The 24,426-nt window shown below is 30.3% G+C and overlaps 2 protein-coding genes and 1 pseudogene across 4 annotated transcripts in view; 1 reads left to right on the top strand and 2 right to left on the bottom strand.

The window, feature by feature from the left end:
* Nucleotides 1–3,475, top strand: part of LOC132939151 (protein artichoke) — a 241,829-nt gene extending 238,354 nt beyond the window's left edge. For all 3 annotated transcript variants that reach the window (XM_061006176.1, XM_061006177.1, XM_061006178.1), the window contains 2 exons: nt 71–405; nt 499–3,475. In XM_061006176.1, coding sequence (XP_060862159.1) covers nt 71–405; nt 499–954 — 791 coding nt within the window. In that variant the 3' untranslated portion in view covers nt 955–3,475. The remainder of the gene's footprint in view (nt 1–70; nt 406–498) is intronic.
* A 5,462-nt stretch (nt 3,476–8,937) lies between these two features.
* LOC132938200 (tigger transposable element-derived protein 6-like) lies at nt 8,938–9,692 on the bottom strand (annotated as a pseudogene).
* A 25-nt stretch (nt 9,693–9,717) lies between these two features.
* Nucleotides 9,718–10,250, bottom strand: LOC132938141 (tigger transposable element-derived protein 6-like). The gene is made up of 2 exons (XM_061004823.1): nt 9,816–10,250; nt 9,718–9,744 (listed from the first exon to the last, which is right to left on the bottom strand). The coding sequence occupies exons 1-2, from the start codon at nt 10,248–10,250 to the stop codon at nt 9,718–9,720; spliced, it is 462 nt and encodes a 153-aa protein (XP_060860806.1).
* Between the last annotated feature and the right edge of the window lie 14,176 nt (nt 10,251–24,426).

The raw sequence follows: 24,426 nt of genomic DNA on the forward strand, positions 1-24,426 counted from the left end.
GATCGTGTACATAATTTTTATACTTGAATGTACTATCAAATTGTTAATCTATTGAACTTTTATTTTTCAGAAAATCCAATAAACTGTGACTGCGACCAACAAGAGCTATGGGAATGGATAAAAGACCACCAAAAATTGACGTCTGATCTAAGCACGAAAGGCTTGATCTGTCAACATCCTTTGGAACTCAGAGGCCGGAAGTTCATGGAACTTGAACCTCCTGCATTTTGTGCCATGCCCGTCGTACTCAAACTCGCCATTCAAGATATTCAACCGTACTCGATATTTGTGTCGTGGAAAGGGCGAAATCACACAGGCCTACACGGTTACAGAGTAGCGTATTATCCGATCGAAGATCCGGATTATCCAGCAGCGGCCATTTCATCAGTCGCGGTAACGCCAAATGTAAGTCCGAAATCGCTTACTGTCGCCAATGATTATAAAGGCGCTTACTATGTATGATTCTACAATGACATTATTTGTTTTTTTTTTTGACAGATCATGAACAAATTTCTTGATAAAAATACTCAGACTACCCTCTTGGACAACCTGAAACCCGAAACCCGGTACTTGGTATGTGTGTTGGGCCTTGGCAATTGGATACCACTGAACAGTTCGCACCATCTACAAGACGGATCTCAAAGTAGTCGTTGCACCGAAGTGAAGACGTTGGAAGGCGACATGGCATTTTACTCCGACGAACATCACAAGAGCTCAATACTCACGAGACGGTTAGGTCTGATCATCGGCAGCTGTTTGGGTTGTGTCGTGTTTATTGTGTTGGTGTCCGTGCTTGGGTATCTGAAAATAAAAAAACAAAGAGAAGATACAAAAAGGGAACAGCCACTTCCACCTGAGTATCTGTCGTACAGGCATTTTTCTTTGCATACTACCGACCCAATTGTCGCGGGTCCCGCTTTGAGTCAAATCGGCCCGATTACTAGTGTACATTAAATGACGTATTGTGTTGTTGATGATACTACCTATTTATTATTATTACTATTATTATTAAAATTATAATTATTATTAAGTGATACCGTAATATCATGTTGGATCCTATAGTTAATTGTTAACAAGAACATACCTATAACATGATGTACCTTGATAAGATTAACACAAAAACATAAAAATTAATTACAATGTTAAACTGTTAAGTGTTTGTAAATATATATATTTTTTTTTTTCAAACATGTTCAAAAATTACAACACAATAGTTTTTGAAACTGTAATGTTTTTGTAGAAAAGATAAATTTGTTCCAATCCATAAACAGGCCCCGTTATTACAAAATACAAATATATCACATTTATAGTTACCTAAATTTCAAATTAGTAATGGTATACGAAATTTAAAATACACGCGTATACGCAATTTATAGGTACTATACATGTTTATATGTGATACAAGTTTAATAACAACCGCAAACAAGCTGCTGTTAAAAGTAAAGGTTCGACCGATTTTGTTTTCTTTTTTGTAAAAACTATTGTTTTTATTTTATCTACATACGTTTTTACACAAAACCCACTGATGTTGTTGGTAGGTATCGAAATTGTATTCGTACTCCCGTGTGTGTACTGAATATATTGTTATAAACCATTTTCGATTTCACAATAGCAACTCGCGTTCGAAAATGTTTGTGTTTGCGATAAATCTATTATAAGGCAGTCGACTGTTTATTAATTAAAACTGTTTTCAAGAGCAGCGGGAGTAGAGGCGATATAGCACACATATTATTACTATTATACAAACAGAGATAAGAAACTTTTACATCCCATGGCCTCCTAGCCACCCCACCCACCCACCAACCTTTCCAAGCGCCACGTTCCCAAACTCTAATAAATGATAGCGATCGCTAATCCGTTGCTTGATTTACACCAAAAATATATGCCTGGCATAATCAATGCTTAACTTCGTATGGTTTGATTACTACGAATGTAACATCGATCACCGATTAGTTATTTCCATCTATCAGCTGCCGAATTCTGCCTGGCGTCCAAATGTGTGTATAGTTAATCGACCATCGATTGATCTGATTAAATTCAAATTTTATTTTACCAAAATCAACTTGATTTCCCGATAATTATGACTAATCCAATAGATGTAACCAGATTCAATGTATTACAATTAAATGAATGAACTAATGAAAGGTTTTAACATATTTTTTTTAAATTTTAGATTGTTCGATTAATTTTGATTGTCAACAAATCGAAAATTGGGTAGGTACAGGCCCAAAATGATTGACGACGAAGCAACAGTAAATCAAAATAAACAATAATATTTTCCTTTAAAATCCAACCTATTTTGTTGTCGTGTGCTCAAAACTCGTGGTTTTTTGCAAATCATATTTTTTTTAAAACATAGGTAGTCAATATAATGTTATAAAATATTGTATACCAACGTCCATCGCGAATCGCCTATACTCGTTAACCACTGCGATCAACATTCAACGTTGTCGGTCCTTGTCGTGGAATCGGATTAGAGAAATGTATAAGTCCTACGCACGTCGTTTTCAATTTTCAATTTTTATTTATACCAATTGATTTTTTAAGAGCAAAAAAAACGCGCATTAGCTATCTCAAAACGATATTTATTGTTCTGTTTCAGCACTATTTTCGTATTAAATTGTTCATATAAAACCGAACTCAGGTAACTCTTTAAATCGTTATATTTCGTTTCCAAAGTATTTATTTTTTTTTCAAATAACAAAAACATGTGTTTATGGCTTTTTTGTCGCGTGCAAAAACCATTTCAAATGTCAATGTATTACGTCATTGCAATCGAGTTTATAAAAAATGTGAATTTAAAAACTCGAAATTCTCCAAAATTAACCCCGTTGTTGTACATAATACTTATTAGTATCGTATTATAGCACGCAAAGTGGATTGTTGTCCCGAAAACCGTTTAACGACTTAATTGCATCACTGCCCGATTTACGTAAGCCGACGGCGTTTCACCTACCGTGCGACGTTTTATTGTTTTGTTTGGTTTTCATGTAGTCTTACAATCGCGAATGAGACGCCTTGTGTGTATAATTTGAAAAAATTAGCTTAAAAACGATTAAAATAATATTATTATAGATGCCTAGAAACCGCGTTTATACCTCCGTCGTATATAATATGACGATGATAATTATATATTGCATTGTTAATAAATAATATTAATATTATAATGATGTGTAACGAGGCCACGAGACATTATTGTATACCATAATATTATTATGTTTATATTATAATTACCGAAAAGCGATTGAAACCCAATCGTGCAATTTGTACGTTTTGTTTGTCGATTAAAATATTATTGTGTTATGTATTGTTAACGGAAAACTACTAGGTTAAACTCATGTAACCTATATACCTAAACCTGTTTACAATAATATATTATTATGTTATACATACTTACCTATTATTGTTTTCAGTTTTTAATTAATTTTTTTTTTTTTTGCAAACGTGATTTATAATAATATTATTTGTATTGAGAATAAATCGTTTTTTTTTTTTTTTATTGTTATTATTATCATTATTCCACTATATAGGTAGTAGGTACGTAAAAATAGCTAAATAATTGTCCCGGACGTCCACCTTATACCGCAGAACTATAGCAACTGAATGATTATAATTAGTATTGTGAGTTTAGTGCATTAAAACATTTATAAATTCATCAAAAAACTTCAGTATAATATGCACAATAAGAATCGTGATTTAAAAAATATAAAATTCTATCAAGTGTAAAATATTTCAAATTAGAGATGCTATTAATAAATAATTAAGTACGAAGGGCGTACGGAATGTATAAGATATTCAAAAGATAAAAATTAAAGAGTAATTCATAAAATGTGCGTGAAAAGTTTTAAATTATGGAAAATATTAAAAATATCGAAAAAAAATGACCTAAGTACATAAACTATATCGAAAAACGATAAATAAATGTTTCAAGATTGAATTCATTAGTGACTAATTCAAAATCTGTGTTAAGAAAGCTATAGAAATTGGGAATTTCTCTACAGATACACAGCCTTAATTATTATGATACTTAAATGTTTAACACGATCGTGCGGGGCAGCAACGGTGGGCGGTCGCGAGGCTACGAAAATTATATTTTTCTACGTACGGCGAGAGAAAAAGGCGAAAAAGCCGAAAGACATTTCCGTGAGCTCGTAGGTTTTCTGTTCGTATTTACGTCCGCCACCACCGCCTGCAGATACGATCAAAAGTTTTTACGAGTTGCGATGGTGTGGCGGCGGTGATTTCAATTTGTGACGCGCGTGCTACACACACATGTTATGTGTATACTCATATATTATATTTATTTATATTTATATATATATATATATATTTATTTATTTATGTATATATATATATATGTTTATGTGTATATGTGTACTGTATATGGGTTATACCTACTGCGCAAATTGTTTTTTTTCGTCATATTTTTTTTCTACTCCTGTCCCCGAAACAGACCCAAACTCCGCTGTATACGTGCATAATGCATATTATTATTATTATTATTATTATTATAATACTGGTGTACGCTTATATAATACGATACGCCCCCGCGAGCCGCACGTGTGTCTGAATAATCATAATAATAATAATAACAATAACAACAACAACAATATTATGTACCACGACCGCGGTGTGAGTGACTCACGAACGAACGCGCGCGCGTAATCGCCATCGGCCGGTTATAATAATATTATACAACCGAACGTGAGCAAAATTAATTATCGCAAGCTACAACGGAAAGTGGAAAAAAAAAAACAAAAACACAAAATACGCAAAAAAAAAAAAAAGTAGGGTCGGTCAAATTCCGGAGAAGTGTGGGTTTGCGGATCGGTATCGTTTCGGTCTCGCCCGCCACCCCATCCAGCCCGGTGAAATATAATATTTGGACGCACACGCACCTCCCGTTCGGTATTATAGGTACAATAATCTATATTATATATCAGTGGCGTATAAATAGATAGAGTGGCCCGGGTCCCCCAAACACAAAATGTAAATTAAACGACGAATTATTTATATATTTAATTTTCATTTTATTTTTTTTTTCATTTTTTTCATTCCCATAATAATTTATGTCAAACGACTAGCCGTTTTAACGACTCAATCATTATTTTTATCGTACTTTTTTACAAATATGTTTATTGTGTTCCTCAACACGTTTTGATACTTGGGTTTTGTACGATCGTCAAATTAATTGACTTTGCATTATAATTTATATAATTAAACGGTTGGTTATCTTTTGTCTATCGTTAAATTATAGGGGTCCTAAGAGACTTTACGCCACTGAAATACTGAATATGATAGGTAGGTCCGGTTGTGTTCTTCTGAATAACTCGGTGACGCCGCCAATCCGATTATAAATTATAATACTATTATTGTCGCGACGTTTTGACTAAGAGTGTTACTGCGCAGTCGAGCGCCGGTCTAATTGTGTGTCGAGTTAATGTTTTGTGACTGTACAATACCTTATTATTCATTTTAATTCGGGCGAATGCGTTTCGTATAAATTTGGTACATGTGTCGCTTTTTCGTTGTAATATTTCATTTAAAAATGTTCGTAGAGTTTAAAGGAGTAAAAAAAGGACGGAAATTGAACTAAGGTATACAGATTACATATCACGAAATTAATTAGTTACAATTTTGTATGACAAAAAATTTTTTTTTTTTTTTGGTAATCGCTACTATAGGCCAATATACATTGGTCGTAGGACTTTCAAGTCTCAACCGTACATCTACACCCGGTTAAACATCATACGATATAATATTATCGTTCCACTAGATTTAAACAGGCCTCTTTAAATGAGAAACGAATCCGTCTTTAGATTTTGTAAATTCTAAAGCCCCACGAGTACATTATTATTGGCTATTGGTCTTACAACGACGGTTTTTCTTTTTTCTTCTGCACGTGCGATTACCATAATAATACACTATTCGGCCGGACAACACCCAACGGCCGTCGGGTAATTTAGTACCGTAAAGCGTCTGCACTACGTATATAATATAATATACGTTCATCGGAAACGTTTAACACAACGTACCTTTGAACTTTCAAGTGTAGCAGTTTTTCGATTTCCTCGAGCGAAACTAAAACCTACATGGTCGTGAAAATTTCAGAAGAAATGTGAGCGCGTGCAGCGGTTATTGAGCCCCGCTCCGAATCGTTTTTCGATTTATCATTGCTTTCGAATCTACAACAACAATAATACACCACTTTCAGACTCCGCGAGTATACAAGTGTGGAGCGAAGCTATTTATAACATGATATTATAAAATATGTATTGTCCAACGGCCGGAACCAGCAGCATAGTGTCCCGTCCGCTAAATTAATTTCGTTTTTTCCGTCTCAACGATCCGCTCGGATTATCATATTGTCCACCGTAAAAATATGATGATATTATATTATATATTCACCTCGATTTTTTCACAATATGATCGTCTCCTCGGTCACATAGTCATTATATAAAAACACGTGTCATATTAGAGTGCTATTTATAAGCATTTGTCTGCGAATATCATCCTTCAGATAACAAGATTGAGTAACACACTTACGAATGGAAAATAATACAACAGGTAAAAAAAAATACTGTGTACAAATGTGTGTGTAAAGAATATAATATTTTTCACAGACTACATGCGCATATGTAAGCAATTACGAAATAACGTTATAATTCGTTTAGTTTTAAAATATTCACTATATAATTATTTCGTTTTAAAATATTACCCTTGATACGCGCTATCATGCGTGAACACTCATTCATTATTATATCATTGTCATAAACGAATGTCTTTGTAGATTTATGTGTTGTTATAACATTATCAGTATATTAGAGAATTTTAAATGTATATAGGTACACCTAAAAATTTTAAGAAAATAGCCCTTATATCCGAACCAATTTATGGAATATATAATATTATGTATAAGTACTCATTATTATTTTTTTAGATGTAGGTTTACCATATTATTTGGTAAAGTGCACTTGTTTAGATAATGTTAATCATTTATTATTATTAAGTTTTGCTTCACAGCGTATCACAAATTATTGACACTTCGATTTTGCAATAATGTTTTTGATAATAATTGTATTGTTTTTAACAAAAATAATAATAATAATGTAAGATATTGTAAATTACTAACTCTGTCACTCTTAAAATTGTATATAAATTATCATTGATGAGGGAGCTAGGTCCAACGCGTTGAATAATTTCATCACATTATAATACTAGTATTATACGAGTATTTTAAGTAACGAGTTGTATTAAAATTGCATATACAAAGCGCCGTCTTATAAAAATATTAATTTACGCATTTTTAGAAATTCACAATAAAGAATCTATTAATATAATTTATGTGATAGTGTGATAAATGTTACCATTATAATAGCTCAGATAAACTATCCCTCAATGAAAAACTCGTGTCTCAATTAGTATTTTTTTAATGCAGTATATAATATTCTATAGGTATAACCTAGGTTATCTTTTGGAAATAATCAAAAACTGTGGTTGATTAAATTTGTATTTTAGTTTTTCTCTATTTTCTAAAAACTATTGGGAAATGTTAAGATTGCATCTTCGCTCTACCATTTGTGTTCAATTTAAAATGTATAGAGAGATTTTCTTGAAACTTTTGGAGCATTACGTTTCCTGAAAAAGTGAACACGAACAAAGATAAAAACAATACAAATAAAACCATATAATATTTCGTTTTAAAACCAATACATTCCTCACTGAGCTCAAAATCTAAAACAATTCATTTCTCTTTTGAGAATCTAAATCTGGTTACTCGACAAAAATGATGTAGACATAAAAAAAAGAACAAACACACACTCAGTCCAGAAGTGATGATGAATTATATATAATTTATTATTATATAATATATAATTTTCCCTATTCTACGACGACATTTTTACAATCACTCTAGCTAACGAGAGTATACTTCTATTTTTTTTTTTACCCAATCAATCATTTTTGGCTAAAATTAGTGATAAAAAAATACGTACGTTAGAATCGTTAGATCTTCATATCCGTTGAATCATGTACTGTGTTTCCGATTATTAACTGTAATAATTAGGTACTAGGTGAAATTTATAAACTTTAAATTATTTTTAAAAGAAAGATTACTTGAAAACATTAAAAATTACTTTTAAAGCTTGAATTCCTAGGTTTTGATGAAAATATATGATATCGATTTGAGCTGATAAAAAAACATATTTGTACTGATCAGTATACAGGATAAACGATGGTTTTCTAAACAAATAAAAATTAGTGTATTACAGACTTGGGTAGTATTCCGAATACTTTTTTTTGAAAGTACCCAATACGGTATTTTGAATACTTTTTACAAGTATTCTGAGTAGAGTATTCGGAATACTTTTTTTTCTTATATAGGTATACTCTTATATATTACTAATTAACTAAATTAATTTGAATATAATTTATAGCTAACAGATAGGTGTGTATTATCGAGATTATTATAATGTTCATTTATAAACACTGAATAATTGTGGCTTGGCTTTGCGTGGCGCGTTGGCTGCTACCAGTCGCGGAATGCAACTGGGAGTAAGTAACGGCCACAGCTACTAGCTCCCGGATGGGTGACCACCCGGGTTCATAGTACAGTGAAACCTCTATATAGTGGACAGCCACGGGGAATTTAAAATTGTCCATTATAGAGAGTTGTCCACTATTGAGAAAACCTCTACTTAGTGGACATTTGCAAAAAATTACTAAATGTCCACTATAGGGAGACACTATAGGAAATTGCAGGTTATATGTACACTGTATATGAACATATACATTGGAATACATATTAATTTATTATTTATTATGTATAATATTATATTATAAATATGTATATGTATATTGTATGTATGTATGTATTAAAAAATTATGTAGTATAAAAATGCTTATAAAAATGTTTAATGATTATGTAAAATTAAAAAAATCTGTAATTTTTTTTTGTGTAAATTTTTTCTGCTCTTCACAATGAATTTGTAAATTGGCTACCATTGATAATGCGATTTCATCTTCTTTATTTTTAAAATATGTTTTTAAATTATTTATTGTTTTCCAAACTTCTTCAAACGTTGGATTGTATATCGAATCGTCTTCATCTTCTTCTTCTTGTTCTTCGAGTTGTTCGGTTTCTTTTTCACTAAAATTGTCTAGATTACAATTGATTATATCTAATATGATTAATGTATTGTCTTCTGTAAGGATATTATTATCTATAGAAACATAGTCCTCAATTTCGATAATACTCGGTACAAGTTCTGAGAATAAGTCCAAATTCGCAACATTGTCATTTTCCATTACATATTCTGCTGTATCGATCGAAAAAAATCCCGACTTTTTAAAACAATTTTTGACTGTCTCTGGTTTTATATTTTTTAATGCGGATTTTATCCAAAAAATTGCATCTAAAACGTTTATAGATTTGTTTTCTACATTCTGATCAGCTCTAGATAAAATATGACGAAGTAATCGTTGGCGATAATGAACTTTAAAATTTTTAATAATTCCTTGATCTAGTGGTTGGCAAATCGAAGTCGTATTTGGAGGTAGGAATATTAGTTTTATATTTTTTAAGTTTAATGTATCAGGATGTGAGCTAGCATTATTTAGAAATAAAATAATTTTTCTATTTTCCATCTCCATTTTTCTGTTAATAGCCAATCTGTCATTAAATCTCGATTCATCCATGCCTTACGGTTAGCTTTCCAATTAACACCTAACGTTGATACATTTACACTTTTGAAACAACGTGGTTTTAGTGATTTTCCTATTATTAACGGAGTTTCAAATTCCCCGATCATATTTACACATAGTAAAACAGTTAATCGATCTTTAGCTATTTTACCTCCACGACAAATTTCGTTTTTTAAACACAATGTTTTATCAGGAAGTGCTCGAAAAAATAAACCTGTTTCATCACAATTGAATATATTTTTTGGTTCATAATCTGAAATTAATGTTTTCAATTTTTCTAACCACTTTTCTACGACACTTGTATCAACAGAGTTACCTTCACCACATATATTTTTAAAAGAAATGTTATGACGTTCTCGGAATTTTTGAAGCCAACCATTTGAAGCTTTAAAATTTTCTAGACCTACCTCATTTGCAACTTCTCGTGCTTTCTCTTGGAGCAATGGTCCAGAAACAGGTAAATTATATGAACGGGCTCTACAGAACCATTCAAATGTAACTTTATCTACAAGTGCTCCATCCGATGTCTTCGAAAATTTTCTCCTCATATCTTCATTGCCGTTCTCAGCGTAATATTTTTTCAAATTACACCCATCTTGTAAAATGTTATTCACCTGTATTTTTCATTAAATGATTTTTAGATAAATTAAAACAAAATATGTATGTGCTTAAATTAAATATTTAGATTTACCTGTGACTTGCTTATGCAACACTGGTGGCTTGGCGTGGCGCGTTGGCTGCTACCAGTCGCGGAATGCTACTAGGAGTAAGTAACGGCCACAGCTACTAGCTCCCGGATGGGTGACCACCCGGGTTCATAGTAGTTAAAAACCTTACCACACATACACGTGTTTGCTACCTACCGTAACAACCGTTAAAACAGTCGTAAAATCAACCTACTGTACCAACCTTACCCCTACCATAGTTCATTACCCCTACAACAGCTAATGGCCATAGTCACCAGGCTTAAGTTCGATAAAAAAAAAAAAAAACACTGAATTGATAAAATAATATTTTTGCTATTAAAATCTAAAACTATTAAAAAAAAAGTATTTGAAAAATATTTTGTGAAGTATTCCAAATACTTAGGAATATTATTATCATAAAGTATTCGAATACATATTCTGAATACTTTTTTTTAAGTATTCGGAATATGTATTTGAAATACTTTTAAAAAGTATTTTACCCAAGTCTGGTATATTATAATTGAGAGATCGGGCAAATTAACATGTTATTTACTATTTTTAATCTATATTAACAACATAATGCGTCAAATTCAGCTAAATACAATAATAGTGTATATAATACCTAAACAAGTAGAAAAACGTATAAACTGCAATACAATTACTTTTAAAAAGACTATGTTTCCAACATTTTTAAAATATTCGAAAAAAACAAACATTGAATTTTGCGTGACATTTATCAATTCTTAAGACTAGCATAGTAAAAACCGTTAAAAACAGCAGAAATTTCCCAAGCTCTGGGCTCTGGTTACTACACAACTATACTCCGTGGTGAATACACGACTTAGGTACATACATTACGTATTAACTTATATTTATGCGTATAACTTTGTGAAATAAATTGTCTTTATTGCAGCTATTACATGGTCCACTCGACCATCTCAAAGTTAGCCAACAGTGGTCTACAATTCGAGAGCAACATGTTTAGCATAATCAACGTGCGCTAACAAACACTTTCGCTACTAGCGTAAACTTAAAACCAGACATTTTTAAATTTACCCCTGTTGAAAATAAAGATCAAACAAATTGAAAGTAATCCAACAATGTCCAACAACCAAAAAAAATGTTTGGGTGGATGCCTGTTAATGTTGTGCTGCTAAGATTACTGGATTATTTTAAAATGTCATAGTCAATTTGATAAGTCAAATAATAAAAATAGAACATAGTTTTCACATAAATTACCATAGTCCGTAGATTCATCAGTTGAATTTTAACAATTTAGGCTAGATACTATAAAAGTTTCATTGTTGAATCTTACCTTATAATATTATTTTTCTAATTCTTTGACAAATATCTTGATGGCTGTTATGCCGCGCCGTTTATATTAATTCCGTTATTTATATCTCTGTATACTGTAAAGTGTATACGTGTACTATTGTACAGTTTTCAGATTATTTTCGTATTGTACTATTCGTGTTTACTGCATTGTAATAATGTATCTATATAACAATGTTATTATTAACATTACTTAAAAATTAGGGTCATTGATTACCAAACTTGTTTTGGAGGAAACTTCCTTTGGAATCGTACCATTTTTTTTGTTTTTGGCGGAAAAATATCATTTTTGCGGAGACGGGCGCTGGATATGCGTACAGCGTAGATATTATGTTTTGTGAAATCCGTACAATATGAAAATAAAAGCATACGCCTTAAAGATATTTTACTGTCTTACGCATACTATATATTGTGCAATTAACGTGGTTAATAACAGTCTAGTTGATAATTCATATTATAGATTAGGTTAGCCACTCGAAATAATCGAAAGTCGTTATAATATAGATAATATGCGTTAATTTCGTTGGACGGAATTTAATTAATAATTTAATTGAAATCTAGAAAAAAAATAGTCTGTTAGCATTTACAATTTGATTGTAATACATTATAGTATTATACGCTTTGTCGTCTGTGACAAATATTCTCAGTTAATCTCTTTGTGGAAAACTACGATTCTCATTTCTTCTTATTTTTAATTTACGGTGGTGAAATGTGACGTCATAATGTCATAAAATAGTTATAAATGTATGTACGAGTATATCTATACAATTATTGTACGTAGTCGTAATAATATAATAAACGCGTAAAGTCTAAAGATAGTCATTGATCTGCCGACGACTATAATATAAACACTATTGCAATACGTATTTAAATCGTTAGCATTAATGCCGTTTGGTTTGGTTTGGTTTTGATTTTCTCCACAGAATAATTGTTTTCCTCAAATGAAACCCAGAAGACGTCCCGGGTCTAATATATATAATATGGTGCACGGGCACCTGTATAATCGAAGCTGTATACCGTGAATATATGAATATTTATATTTTATTCATACGGCTGAATTTATCTATAGATATACTTGCGTTTAATCGTTTTTTGAAAGAAACATTTCGTGTACTTAACAGCTGATGGCGAAAAATAAATAACGAAAGGCAAAAAATAGCGGAGCGAGTATCCCGTAATTGTACGATAAAAAATACGATCGATTTTGGACTGCAGAAAATGGACTTTGTTCATTTCTAAGAAGACGCTAATTTTTATATTATGAAGATTTTTTTTATAGAATCAAGTCTTTTTGATGATTTCTGGTAAAATAACAAAACCATTCTCTGCAAAACATCGATTTTTAACCATATTTTGTTTTTATGTTTACTCTTTACATTGTCTGCTTCGTTTGAGAAATACAACAATTTCGCCTTTCTTATAGCAGGTACATAGTTTCACAGGTCACTGCCTAAAGGTTCCTGGCCCAGAACACGGTTACGAGTCATGTACTTCAACTCGATTTGCTTGAAGATAGTCCAAATAAATTTGGAAATAAGTTCATATCGAATTGTTCATTCGAGGGATGCTCAAAGGTGTTGATATGTTCCAAGAATGATTGAACATCTGAGCATCCTAATTTCTAGGAATATCAGATTTCAAGGTTTATTTTATCCCCCAGATATTATACTAACTTTTCCACGAATGCAACGCCATCAAAACTTGCACAAATTCTGTTTTTATATTTTGTATTTATTAATTTTATTTAATTTAATTTTTAATGAGATACAGTCTGGACCCAAGAATCTTCTATTAGTGTATTGTTTGAATGTTAACAAAATTACCTATTACCTTTATTTCACCCATTTGTCATTATACTTATACATATTATATTACCTTTGTAAAAAGTCGAATAATGTTTTTCTATTAACTAAATTAAATAAATAAATGTGTACATACATCGATCTTGGATACAAATCGACTCTAACAAGCTTAAGTTGTCCTATTTAGGTCTCCGAAAAAAAAACACTGTCAGATGTATACTGTAAAAAAATACCCTCCTAAAATATAAAACAACGACCATAACATTTTTAAATATTAATATGTGTATTGTATGTATGTATTTTGTGGTTTGATGGTCAGATTGTAATCGGAGCCGAATTTGTGAAAATCACATCTCTATTTGAAAACCCAACGAAATTGTAATTATTATTGTTTATTCGCACACGAACATAAATACTTACGTGTACGTGTGTTTCGTTTAATCGGACCGATTAAGCTTTTAATTCCATATTGGATGTATTATTATTATCGGTATATTAATAAAACGAGCAGTGCAATGAAATAAATTAGATTTTTTTAATGCATATCCGGCAATCGGGCGACGGTTGCTCGTGTAAACAAGTACAATAATATAGGGTGTAAATTAATTTTCACTCGAAAAACGGTTTTTTGTATAATAATATTATGTGCCGCGGAACACTGTTCTTTTGTGGTCCGACTCTTTTAAAATTATTCTCATAAATTATTCGTCGTGGTTAAAAATCCTGCTATTAAAATAATGATAAAAAAATCTTTGAACGACCATTATAATGATAATATAATAGTGTGTGTGCATAAAATAATAAGATACAAATGGATACTCATTTGTTATTTTATAAAAACGAAAAAAAAAATATAGGCATAATATTTACTATTTAGGGTGGTGACTCTCGACAAGAGGGGCGTTCTTTTTCGAGGATGTCGTGAGATTAATATACACGCATGAACGTCATGTACATATTATTTTATTTATATACACGACCGTCCAAACGTTGGGTTACAAAATGTTTATGACCCTGTATAATTCAATGGACGGATTTTTTTTAAGTTGCCATTTTACGAATTTCGTTCAATACATTACGACGTGCTGTTTTAATTGGACATTTTTCCAATTTGTCAGTCGAATCACGCTCGTCTTCATTGTTACTTTTATTGTCCAGACACAATTATCAGTATCAATCATATAACAAACACTTTTTATAAAAAAAAAAAAGGCTACTGTGTTGCCAATTATAAAAATAATACGATTGTAAGATTTTTTTGGTTAATTTCTTTGTACCTATAAATAGATATATAGTCAATAATATGTAATACGAGAAGGAGCTTTATACTTTCACATTTTTCTACCAACTATTGTTATCGACGATTTATAATATGTTATTAATAATTTATATATGCCATTCTTAGACATTACTGAAGCTTTAACTTACATTGGCCATTCCGCCATTCACTTCCAAAGTAATTAGTGATACGAAAAAACTCTCTTTACAATAAATTAAGAAAAAAAAGTTAACATGTTATTATTACACCATCTACAATTATGAGTAATAATTATAATCTGCATTCTATAGTATTCTATTACCTAATTATACTATAAATTATAACGTTATTGTTTATTAAAATAAAACTCACTTCGAAATGCCAAAAAGACCAATGTTATATTAATAAGTATTATTTAATGAGTAATGACTATTGGTTTAACGACATGAATATAGCATATAGGCTATATACTATGCTATAGCCTATAATATAGATCCGGAATTTATAATTACCCATAATTTTTTCATTCAGCTCTAAGAATTATAAAAATAATTAATTACGAATGTAATCAAATACCTGTTATTATTACTTCTTACTTGTTCTTATGGATCTTGATAATTCTAGGATAATCTAAGGTCTGGACAATTTTTTTTTCTCGAAGTACCTATACAGTACGCTCACAAATTCTCAACACAGTGCACAATAGTACACTTGCACTCGTTGCCATACAATTATATTAGGTGTGTAATTTAATACATTATATAAGTATACAGCCGATCGTGAAAACAGCTATTCCCAAATCGGTGTATTATGCACATCACATTATATTATTATACACTACGAATGTGATATTTGCGTAATAACGCGCAAAGGACGCGACAACACATAATATTATTTTGCTAAAAAACTGAGTACGGTCGTAAAATATTCATTTACCCGCATTCATATTTTCACGACGATGTATCGTCGACACGGCCTTATGATACAAACGGAACGAGCTTCACCAGTCACAGTGCCAAAGCAGCATTTTATATAATTCGATGGAAAATACTTTCAGAAATTCGTCACTCGACGTGGTGTGCGCATATACATCACAACTGTATATATTATGACATAAAAATGAGTTTTGATTTTTCCCTCGACATCTCTATCTCTCTCTATATATATATATATTATATCGCTGTATTCTATATAATCATTCAAAACTGCTAGTTAAAAATATCATGTCTCCCAAAAATATTAACGCCAGTCTTTATAATAGATATACTAAGTACACGCGGTGTAGAACGTGTGAATATAGAAAAATTTAAAGTTTTAAAAAAAGTCAAAAACTTTTTATTCCTTTCCTGAAAAGTATAGATATTGTGTCGCTTACAGCAAATAGCATTTTTCCCAATCGTATATAGTGCGGTTTTTAAATTGACGTTTATCATTCCCAAAGATAATTTTACCATTTATCTGTTTACGAGTTGGATTTAGGTTTGCTGTAGGTCAGACTACAGGGAGACAATATCAAAAAAGTGGACAACAGTTTTGTTGTATAGTAGATGTCAAGTGTACCTCGTCATTGAATAGTTCACTATAATCGATTTGTTAAATTAGAATCCAATGATAAAATATCATTGTATACGATACACGATTAAAAACTAATCGCGGAAACGATTTGTCATCCTGCAAGAGAATTTTTTTACAAATTTGTGAATTCATTTGATTTTGACAAATTTAATCAAAATATGAAATTCAAACACTTGTAAAAAAATTTAGAATATATTTTCAATATTTTTCAATTACTGTAAGAAAAACTTATGAAAAACCATGTATTACATTTTCAAGTTTTTTTACTGACAAACGAAAATGTCGTCAAATGTCTTTCTAACTAAAATAAGTACTTAGTTATAAATAACAAATGTGTCCGTAAAATAATTTGAAAACTCAATGACCTATGTCTCCAAGTTAAATACTAGAACATATGTTGTATATTTAAATTCTCTACGTTAATAAGTTCATTTATGAAATATAATAAAAAAAAAGGTGGGCAAGTGGGTGTCGCTCTGCTCTACAGAAGGTAACTAGTGGGTCACTATAATGGATGGTGTTAAATTTGAATTCAATGATATTTATCATTGTATAAGAAAAACACTCTGAGCGAAAACGGTCAGGCAGCCTATGATATAACCAAGTATATTTGATGATATTATTGTGAATAATGTAATTTATATATAACCTATTTAAGTGGAATCTTGTTTTAAATTTTCAATCCTTAGCTATAAAAGTTGAACATTTTATAGATTTTTAACTACAAAATTATTATTACAATTCAAATTTGATACATTTTGTCAAAATTTAAAATTCAAACTTTAAATACTTATTGCAAAAATTGTGCCTATGCATTTTTAATATTTTTTAGCTTTGCATTCAATTTTCACGGTTTTTTTTTATCAAACAAATAAAATTTTATTGATATTTATAAAAAAAAAAATTTAAAAAATTTAAAACTGACAATGACGGACATTGCAGCTCAAAAAGAGTAAGACAAATTATTTTAAAAATTGTACGGTGTATAGAAAATGCTAATATAAACATTATACGTTTTTTAATTACAACAAAATCAGAAAATCGATTGAATATCAAATGTTGTAAAAATATTCAAATACTCATAAAAATTTAATTTGACTTTGTTCTAGAAATTTTTTTCTTTGATAAAGGTAGACAAATTTATTAATCCTGTATTACATTTTAAAATCTTAGATTTAAAAAGAAAATTTTTTATGAATTTCTAACTCAACCTTTTTTTGTAAATTGTCGTCATTTTTACGTATTTTGTCAATATTTGATCTTTAAATGATTATAAAAAAAAATGTGACTTTGAATTTTTAATTTTTTTTTATCTCCCTTTGATACAATATACTAGGAGCCTTCCATTAAATTTTCAAACTTTTTAAAATAAAATTTTATTGATATTTTTTGAAAAAAAAACTAAAAAAAATGGAAACTGAAAATGTTCGTTAACAGCTCAAAATAAGTCAAAATATTTAGAAAATATTATGGTGTATAGAAAATGCTAATATAAACATTCATTTAAGATTGCATGTACCTAAGGTCATTTGTTTAAGAGTTGCACCAAAAACCAAAATCGATTTTCTCAAAAACAGATTTTACGTAAAAATTCCCGTTTTTCCTTAATTTTTCTTTGTTTTTGTTGGCGTATTTGAAAATTACTGGGATTTTTTTAGTTTTGAACCCTTGAAATACCAACTAGATTCACTTTCCTATCAGCAAAAATACTGTTGAAGTAAATCGAATTATTTTTACTGTCCTAAAAGGTGATGACAGACACAAAAATAAAAAAATAAAAAAAAACAGTAATTATAGTAAAATCAATACATTCATCGTTCCACTCTGCAGATTCTAATAAAACAATATCGATTTAGTCAAAAACTAATAGGTATTGGATTACATGTTTTGTTGTTCGTAATATTTATTTTTATTTTTCCGGATATTTTTCCCCCAAGTACAAACTGTATCTAAATACACCTACCTCAAAGTTTATCTCCTAGAAAAAGTATCTTCAGTCACAGAAAAAAAACACATAATTGTCATACTACTACATCCTAGCTCAGAATATAAAGCCAACTGTAGACCAAAAACCCACCACTCAGATGACAACAATATAATGCCTCTGTTGGATATAGCAAACTCATTAAACGCGCACGATATTACTCGAACGACGAATACCGTTGTATTTTTTTTTCACCTAGTCGTTGTGCCTCGTCATTAGATACTTTAAATTTATTATGCTCGTTTCAAATTCTTCTGCAGCCAATCAGTTTGTAAATCAGACGAAACGACTTATTTTCATACACGTTCTGATCGATGAGACGATTAAAAAACAGTTTACGACAACATATTTTTTTTCTATTTTTTTAGTGTGAAAAATATTATATCCACCGAATAATTGATTATATATCTGTGTACGTTTTCAACGAGCCAATAAACTTCAATAATACCTAAACTACACTCACTGGCATCAAATACAGTGGGTGGCGTGTATCACATAGGGATTAATAAATGGGTAGACAAATGACGTATTTGCACGTTCCTATTGTTTGATTAAATCCCAGCATCAATAGAATCTAGTGTATATGTTCGCAGGTCTATAATGAAATAGTTCACCTCGTACACGAATTGAAAGTTTTTTTTCATTTGAAATTATAAACAATGTCATTGAATTCATTCTATTTTAATTCTATGTTTGTGATGAGATTTGGGGAAAGTACATATTTTTAGTCACGGAAAACAATAAAAAAAAATATTACTTGATTAAAATAATAATAATAATTGAATACACTTTAAATTTGATTAACATTATTATTATAGCGATCTACTCATAATAAGTACTATACCTATTAATAATTGAATACACTTTAAATTTGATTAACATTATTATTATAGTGATCTACTCATAATAAGTACTATACCTATATACTTAAGTTAGATATTAAATATCTTAAAAACATATTTTGCTGTAAGTAACTGTGTTAGTATGTTTGTTAATATCGTTGCTAACACTGATTATAATAATATCTTGATTCAATTAATTTTGTTAAAACACAATATAGAACATGATAAAACAATAAGTGGCATTTGATCTACCGTTGTTGCCGACCCTTTTTATTTCTGACATGGGTTATATCAGTGATGGTGTACATCACTTATACTATGTAATATTGTAATATGTTAGTTTCTAGATTTTTTTTTTAGATTATGTAAAATAAAAAACTCGGAAACACGTACTTGTGAACATTTTTAATAAAAAAAAATCTTTTACTCTGCGCATTATAAAAATGGAATCATTTTTGATTGAAATCTCTCTAGTTTCTTAAAACGAAACGAAATAGTTTTTCCATGTATTCTGGTGATGTAACTAACGGAAAAAAGTAGAGAAGACTAATTATTTCCAACACCTTAGAAATTACATAGGGGAGGACACCTCCGATCAATATTTTTTGTAAGTTTGAATTACGCTTTTGAAATAGTTGATGCTTACCACCAATTTAATATTTTGTTTCCTTCGTAGACTCGAAGATATGGAATAATCAGATTACATATTATTACACAATATATATTAATCTACATAATAATATAATTATAACGATACACTTACTTACATCAAGAATGGTGAATGGTATTTGCAGTACTTTTGATAACAAATCATTTAGCTAGCTCTACAATAGTCGAGTGCCCCGAAGTATTTTTTCTTATTTTATACACATTGCACTGTATATTTCGTCGACACAATTTAGATTCATATTTGGTAAATCATGTATTATATCATCTACTTATACACTTACACAATATTTAATCAATAATGATTATTGAAAAGTACAATTAAATAGAAATATGGCAATTTGTATTACTGGTATAATAGACATATGGGAGGCAATTTGAGTAAATCCATACATAAAAGCAAACTAAAAGTTAATTTAATTTTGAAGGGGTAGAGGGATGTGAATTTGAAAAAAAAACTATCAACAGGTTTTGGTTTATGAGTAAAATCTAGGTGAAGTGTACGTCAACACGGTGTAGGTACTGACAAGACGGTACAATACATTTTGTTTAAAATTTCAATACAAATTATGCAACTATATTTTACATAGATTTGGTAATAAAAGATCTAACATTTCATGGGGGATTGTTGACGACCTAGTTGCCACACTGTCCATATAGTATATGAAAATTTAGCTCCAAAAATTATCAGAGAAAATTCGGGTAAAAACTTATGTACCTAAACATGTACGAAACAAATGGAAAATTCGGGTACACCACACAATATAGTACGGGAACAGTGCACTCATTTGGCCTATAAAGGCTATAAGGTAAGTCTATCTATACTAATATATAAAGCCGTAGAGTTTGTTTGTTTGTTTGTTTGAACGCGCTAATCTCAGGAACTACTGGATCGAATTCAAAAATTATTTTTTGTTGGATAGTCTGACAAAGCCGTAATGCAACTAGGATTCAATTATACATATAAATGAATGTTTGTGTGTAGATTAGACCTCTATGAAGAAGATAGACTAATTTAAAAAGGGTTACTTTTTTACAAAAGGCTTAACTTTTTTGAAAAATTTTGAAGTTATTTTCGAAAAAGAGTTTAATTTTTTTTAAAGGTATATTTTTAGAAAAGGGTTTAAATTTGAGAATTTTGAGAGGGTTAAGCTTTTTTAAAAAATAAAGGGGTTACATTTTGAAAGGCTTAATTTTTAGAAACATTTTGAGAAGGGTTATTTTTAAAAAAAAAAAAGGCATAGTCACCACATCACCCAATTGTTCCTTTTTTTGTCTATAACGATTAGTTAAAATGTATATTATTGTCTTTATGACTTTTTCTACTATCGATACACGCCGATATACGTAGCACCGCATTTTAGGTGTGTTTATTTTTTCCCGGGCGATGTCGGGTGATTCAGTATTATTAAAATACATGTGATTAGTACATATTATACTGTATTATATCATATAAATATTTAGTATTATATTTTTTTATTTGAGGGCATTGCGCTAACGTAAATAATATAAATATAAACACGCATAACATGCATATCGTACGACAGGCGTCGCCACGTTTCCTGCGAAAACGTTGTCAATGACGATTTATGTTTGCCAAGTAATTTATGTTATACTTTTGTTTTTTTTATCCTCCACTCCACCGCGATTGACTGCATTTTATGTTTACATTTATTTCGTTGTTTATTCTTGAAATAACTTTACAACAAAAACACACATACACACACACGTAACGTCATGTTTCGAACACCTTTAAAGATAAAAATATTATTATAATATACTTTTTGCATCAATTGACTTTGTACAAGTATTTATATGTTCTTCTCCATAACGTAGGTACTAATATATAACTACTGTAATAATATATTGTTAGTCTGACATGACAAAAGGACCAAAATATAAAAACTATTTGAATAAAAATAATCATAACGCAACTCGCATTGTATTTTTGAAATTTCGTTTTGCACAGATTAAAACAATTTTAAAGCTGTCTTACTATAAAATCACCCACACCGAATTATTCTAAAATCTGAAAGCTTAACTTAATCAGTTTCGGTTCTGGTATCAATTTATTATTATTATTATTATTATTATTATTAGTCTGCAGCTTCCGGTTCTTTCGAAATATCAATATAAAAATGTCTTTTATACTGTATGAAAAACTGAGAAATGTGTACGTTTATACAGCTCAACTATTTATTTACTACACTTAGTTGAAATTCAAACATGACATGTAATTATGTAAATATGTAATATAAGCAAATTTAATTTTACCATAAAAGTGAATACATTTATTCATATATCATATACCTAATATAAAATGTGAATACAGAATAACGTTGACCCAGACATGTGTGTAAATTTAAACAACAAAGATTTTATTAATATTTATATAGGTACAAAACAGAATTATGTCAATGTATACAGCAAGTTTGAGCCTGGTCAAATAATAAGCGTATAATAATATAGGTAAATAAAAAAGTTAAGGTTTTTTATTTTTTTACTTCAATTTCATAATCGTTCCTTATTTGTATGCGAATTCAGTCACCAGTCTCTGCGACATCCTTAAATGATCATCATTTGCACAGATCGATATTTTACATTCTACTCATTCGACCCGGTCCGCAATCGTCCTTTTTTGTTTTGGGTTATACTTGCAGTTTATTGACCGTTCCCCCGTGAATGGGAAGAGTTGATCTTCTATTAAAAAATAAAAAAATAAAAATTATCGTTTGTCAATATTATTAATTCTCTTCGTCGATATTATGCTATTGTCTATAATTTGTATTTTATTACATTTTCGTATCATATACGACTCATATATTAATTGTTTACATACATACGGGTTATCATCTGTTACGCCTGGCCGAGTACGATTTAATGACAAACGTTATTAATTCAAAGCCATGGTACCTACCTACAATATGATATTTTATTACATATTATCATAAGGCAGCGGAGTATTAACAAATTAATATGTTTTAATATTCACCGTCCATCGGTTAAGAACATAATAATTAATATTGGAGAAACTAAAAAAATTTATTAAAACTAGGATTTGTTATACTATTCATATTATTCAACTTATTATTGAGTAAGTAAATAATTTTATTGGTTAAAATTTAACTTGATGGACATCTTAAAATCTAAAAGTTATAAAATTAGAAATACTTTGAGTATAAATTATTATGTGAATACACTAAATAATAATCATAATAATACTATACAAAGTGATGTAAGTATTTATGTGTGTAGTTTTGCTGAAACTGTTGCTTCAAAAAGTTTTTACTTTTATGTAGAATTTTTAAAAATAATTTTATTTTTTACAAATTGTTGATCGTTATCCTTCATTTTTTATGTTGTATCTTTTAGGATGAAAACAATTATTTTTAATTTCATATTTTGAAGCAGAATGTATTTTTGTAAAATGTTTCTATAAAAATCAAATTTTGAATGAGTAAGTAGTTAATTTATAAGTATTTAACTTTAGATGAGTGGAATGATGGTGGACTGCCATATTCGGGTTAACCCAGTGCCACTGTACTCCGCTCGTGGCTCATCCAAACTTTAAATAAGTACCTACCTATAACCAAAATAAATGAGATTAAATCAAATTGTGTAAAACGAGAATTTTCAGTTAAGACTTTTCGAAATAATGTGAGTACTAAACATATTTTAAATAGCTCAATCTGTTGTTTTATATTTTCTGTATTTTTTCATAATGTTTGGACACTTACTAAATACTAATAATCGCACAATATTGTTTTATCTCGATCCAAAACATGTCTTCATTATTGTCATTACCAGATGGTGGTACCTACTCTGATAGATTGGTATCACAACCCAGTTTAATGTTTTTTCTCGGTCTCGTTTTGATCGAGTTTTCCATGTATTCAACATGTACGGACGCGGGTATCAGCCAACGTTTTCTCCGTTTTATTTTTCACCCTCCCTTAATTAGAAAACTCGACGGTATATTATACACTATACCTATGTGGTTTTCGGTATTGTGATGTTTATCAAAATCAAACGGCTATTTCCATTGACCCGGTCTCCGTGGCGTGCATATTGATCTCCGTCACATTCTACACATATATTATTATTATATTACATATACTTGAAAGAAAAGCTCTAGCGTCATATATCGTCGCGCTTTGGCTCGTCATCGTACTCGCTCGCTTCTGACGGTGTGGCGGCACTTGTCGTCTTGTTCATTTAGCTTATTAAACGGATTAAAAAATATAAACACATACCTACACACAGCTTGTGCATGATAATATGGTGCACGTGCACGTGAGGTACCTACACGCGGAGGCAGCTGTCGCTCTCGTCCTGGAACGAAAAAACACAAAAATCTCGTAACAGAGCGGTGGCGGCCGGCTCATTATTATAATGCACGCGTACATCCAAACACCCTCGTAGCTACTAATTCGGGTAGTTTAACGTTGTAATTATATAAACCCGACCTCGACTTACTTTTCTGACTGAAACGACGTATTTTATTTTTTTTCGATGTTTCGCGTCCTGCACCTGCTTCCGGTACTAGGAAAATTGTATTATATCGATCGCGTGTGACTGT

The sequence above is a fragment of the Metopolophium dirhodum genome, chromosome 2 (assembly GCF_019925205.1).
Source record: "Metopolophium dirhodum isolate CAU chromosome 2, ASM1992520v1, whole genome shotgun sequence".
Taxonomy (NCBI): domain Eukaryota; kingdom Metazoa; phylum Arthropoda; class Insecta; order Hemiptera; family Aphididae; genus Metopolophium; species Metopolophium dirhodum.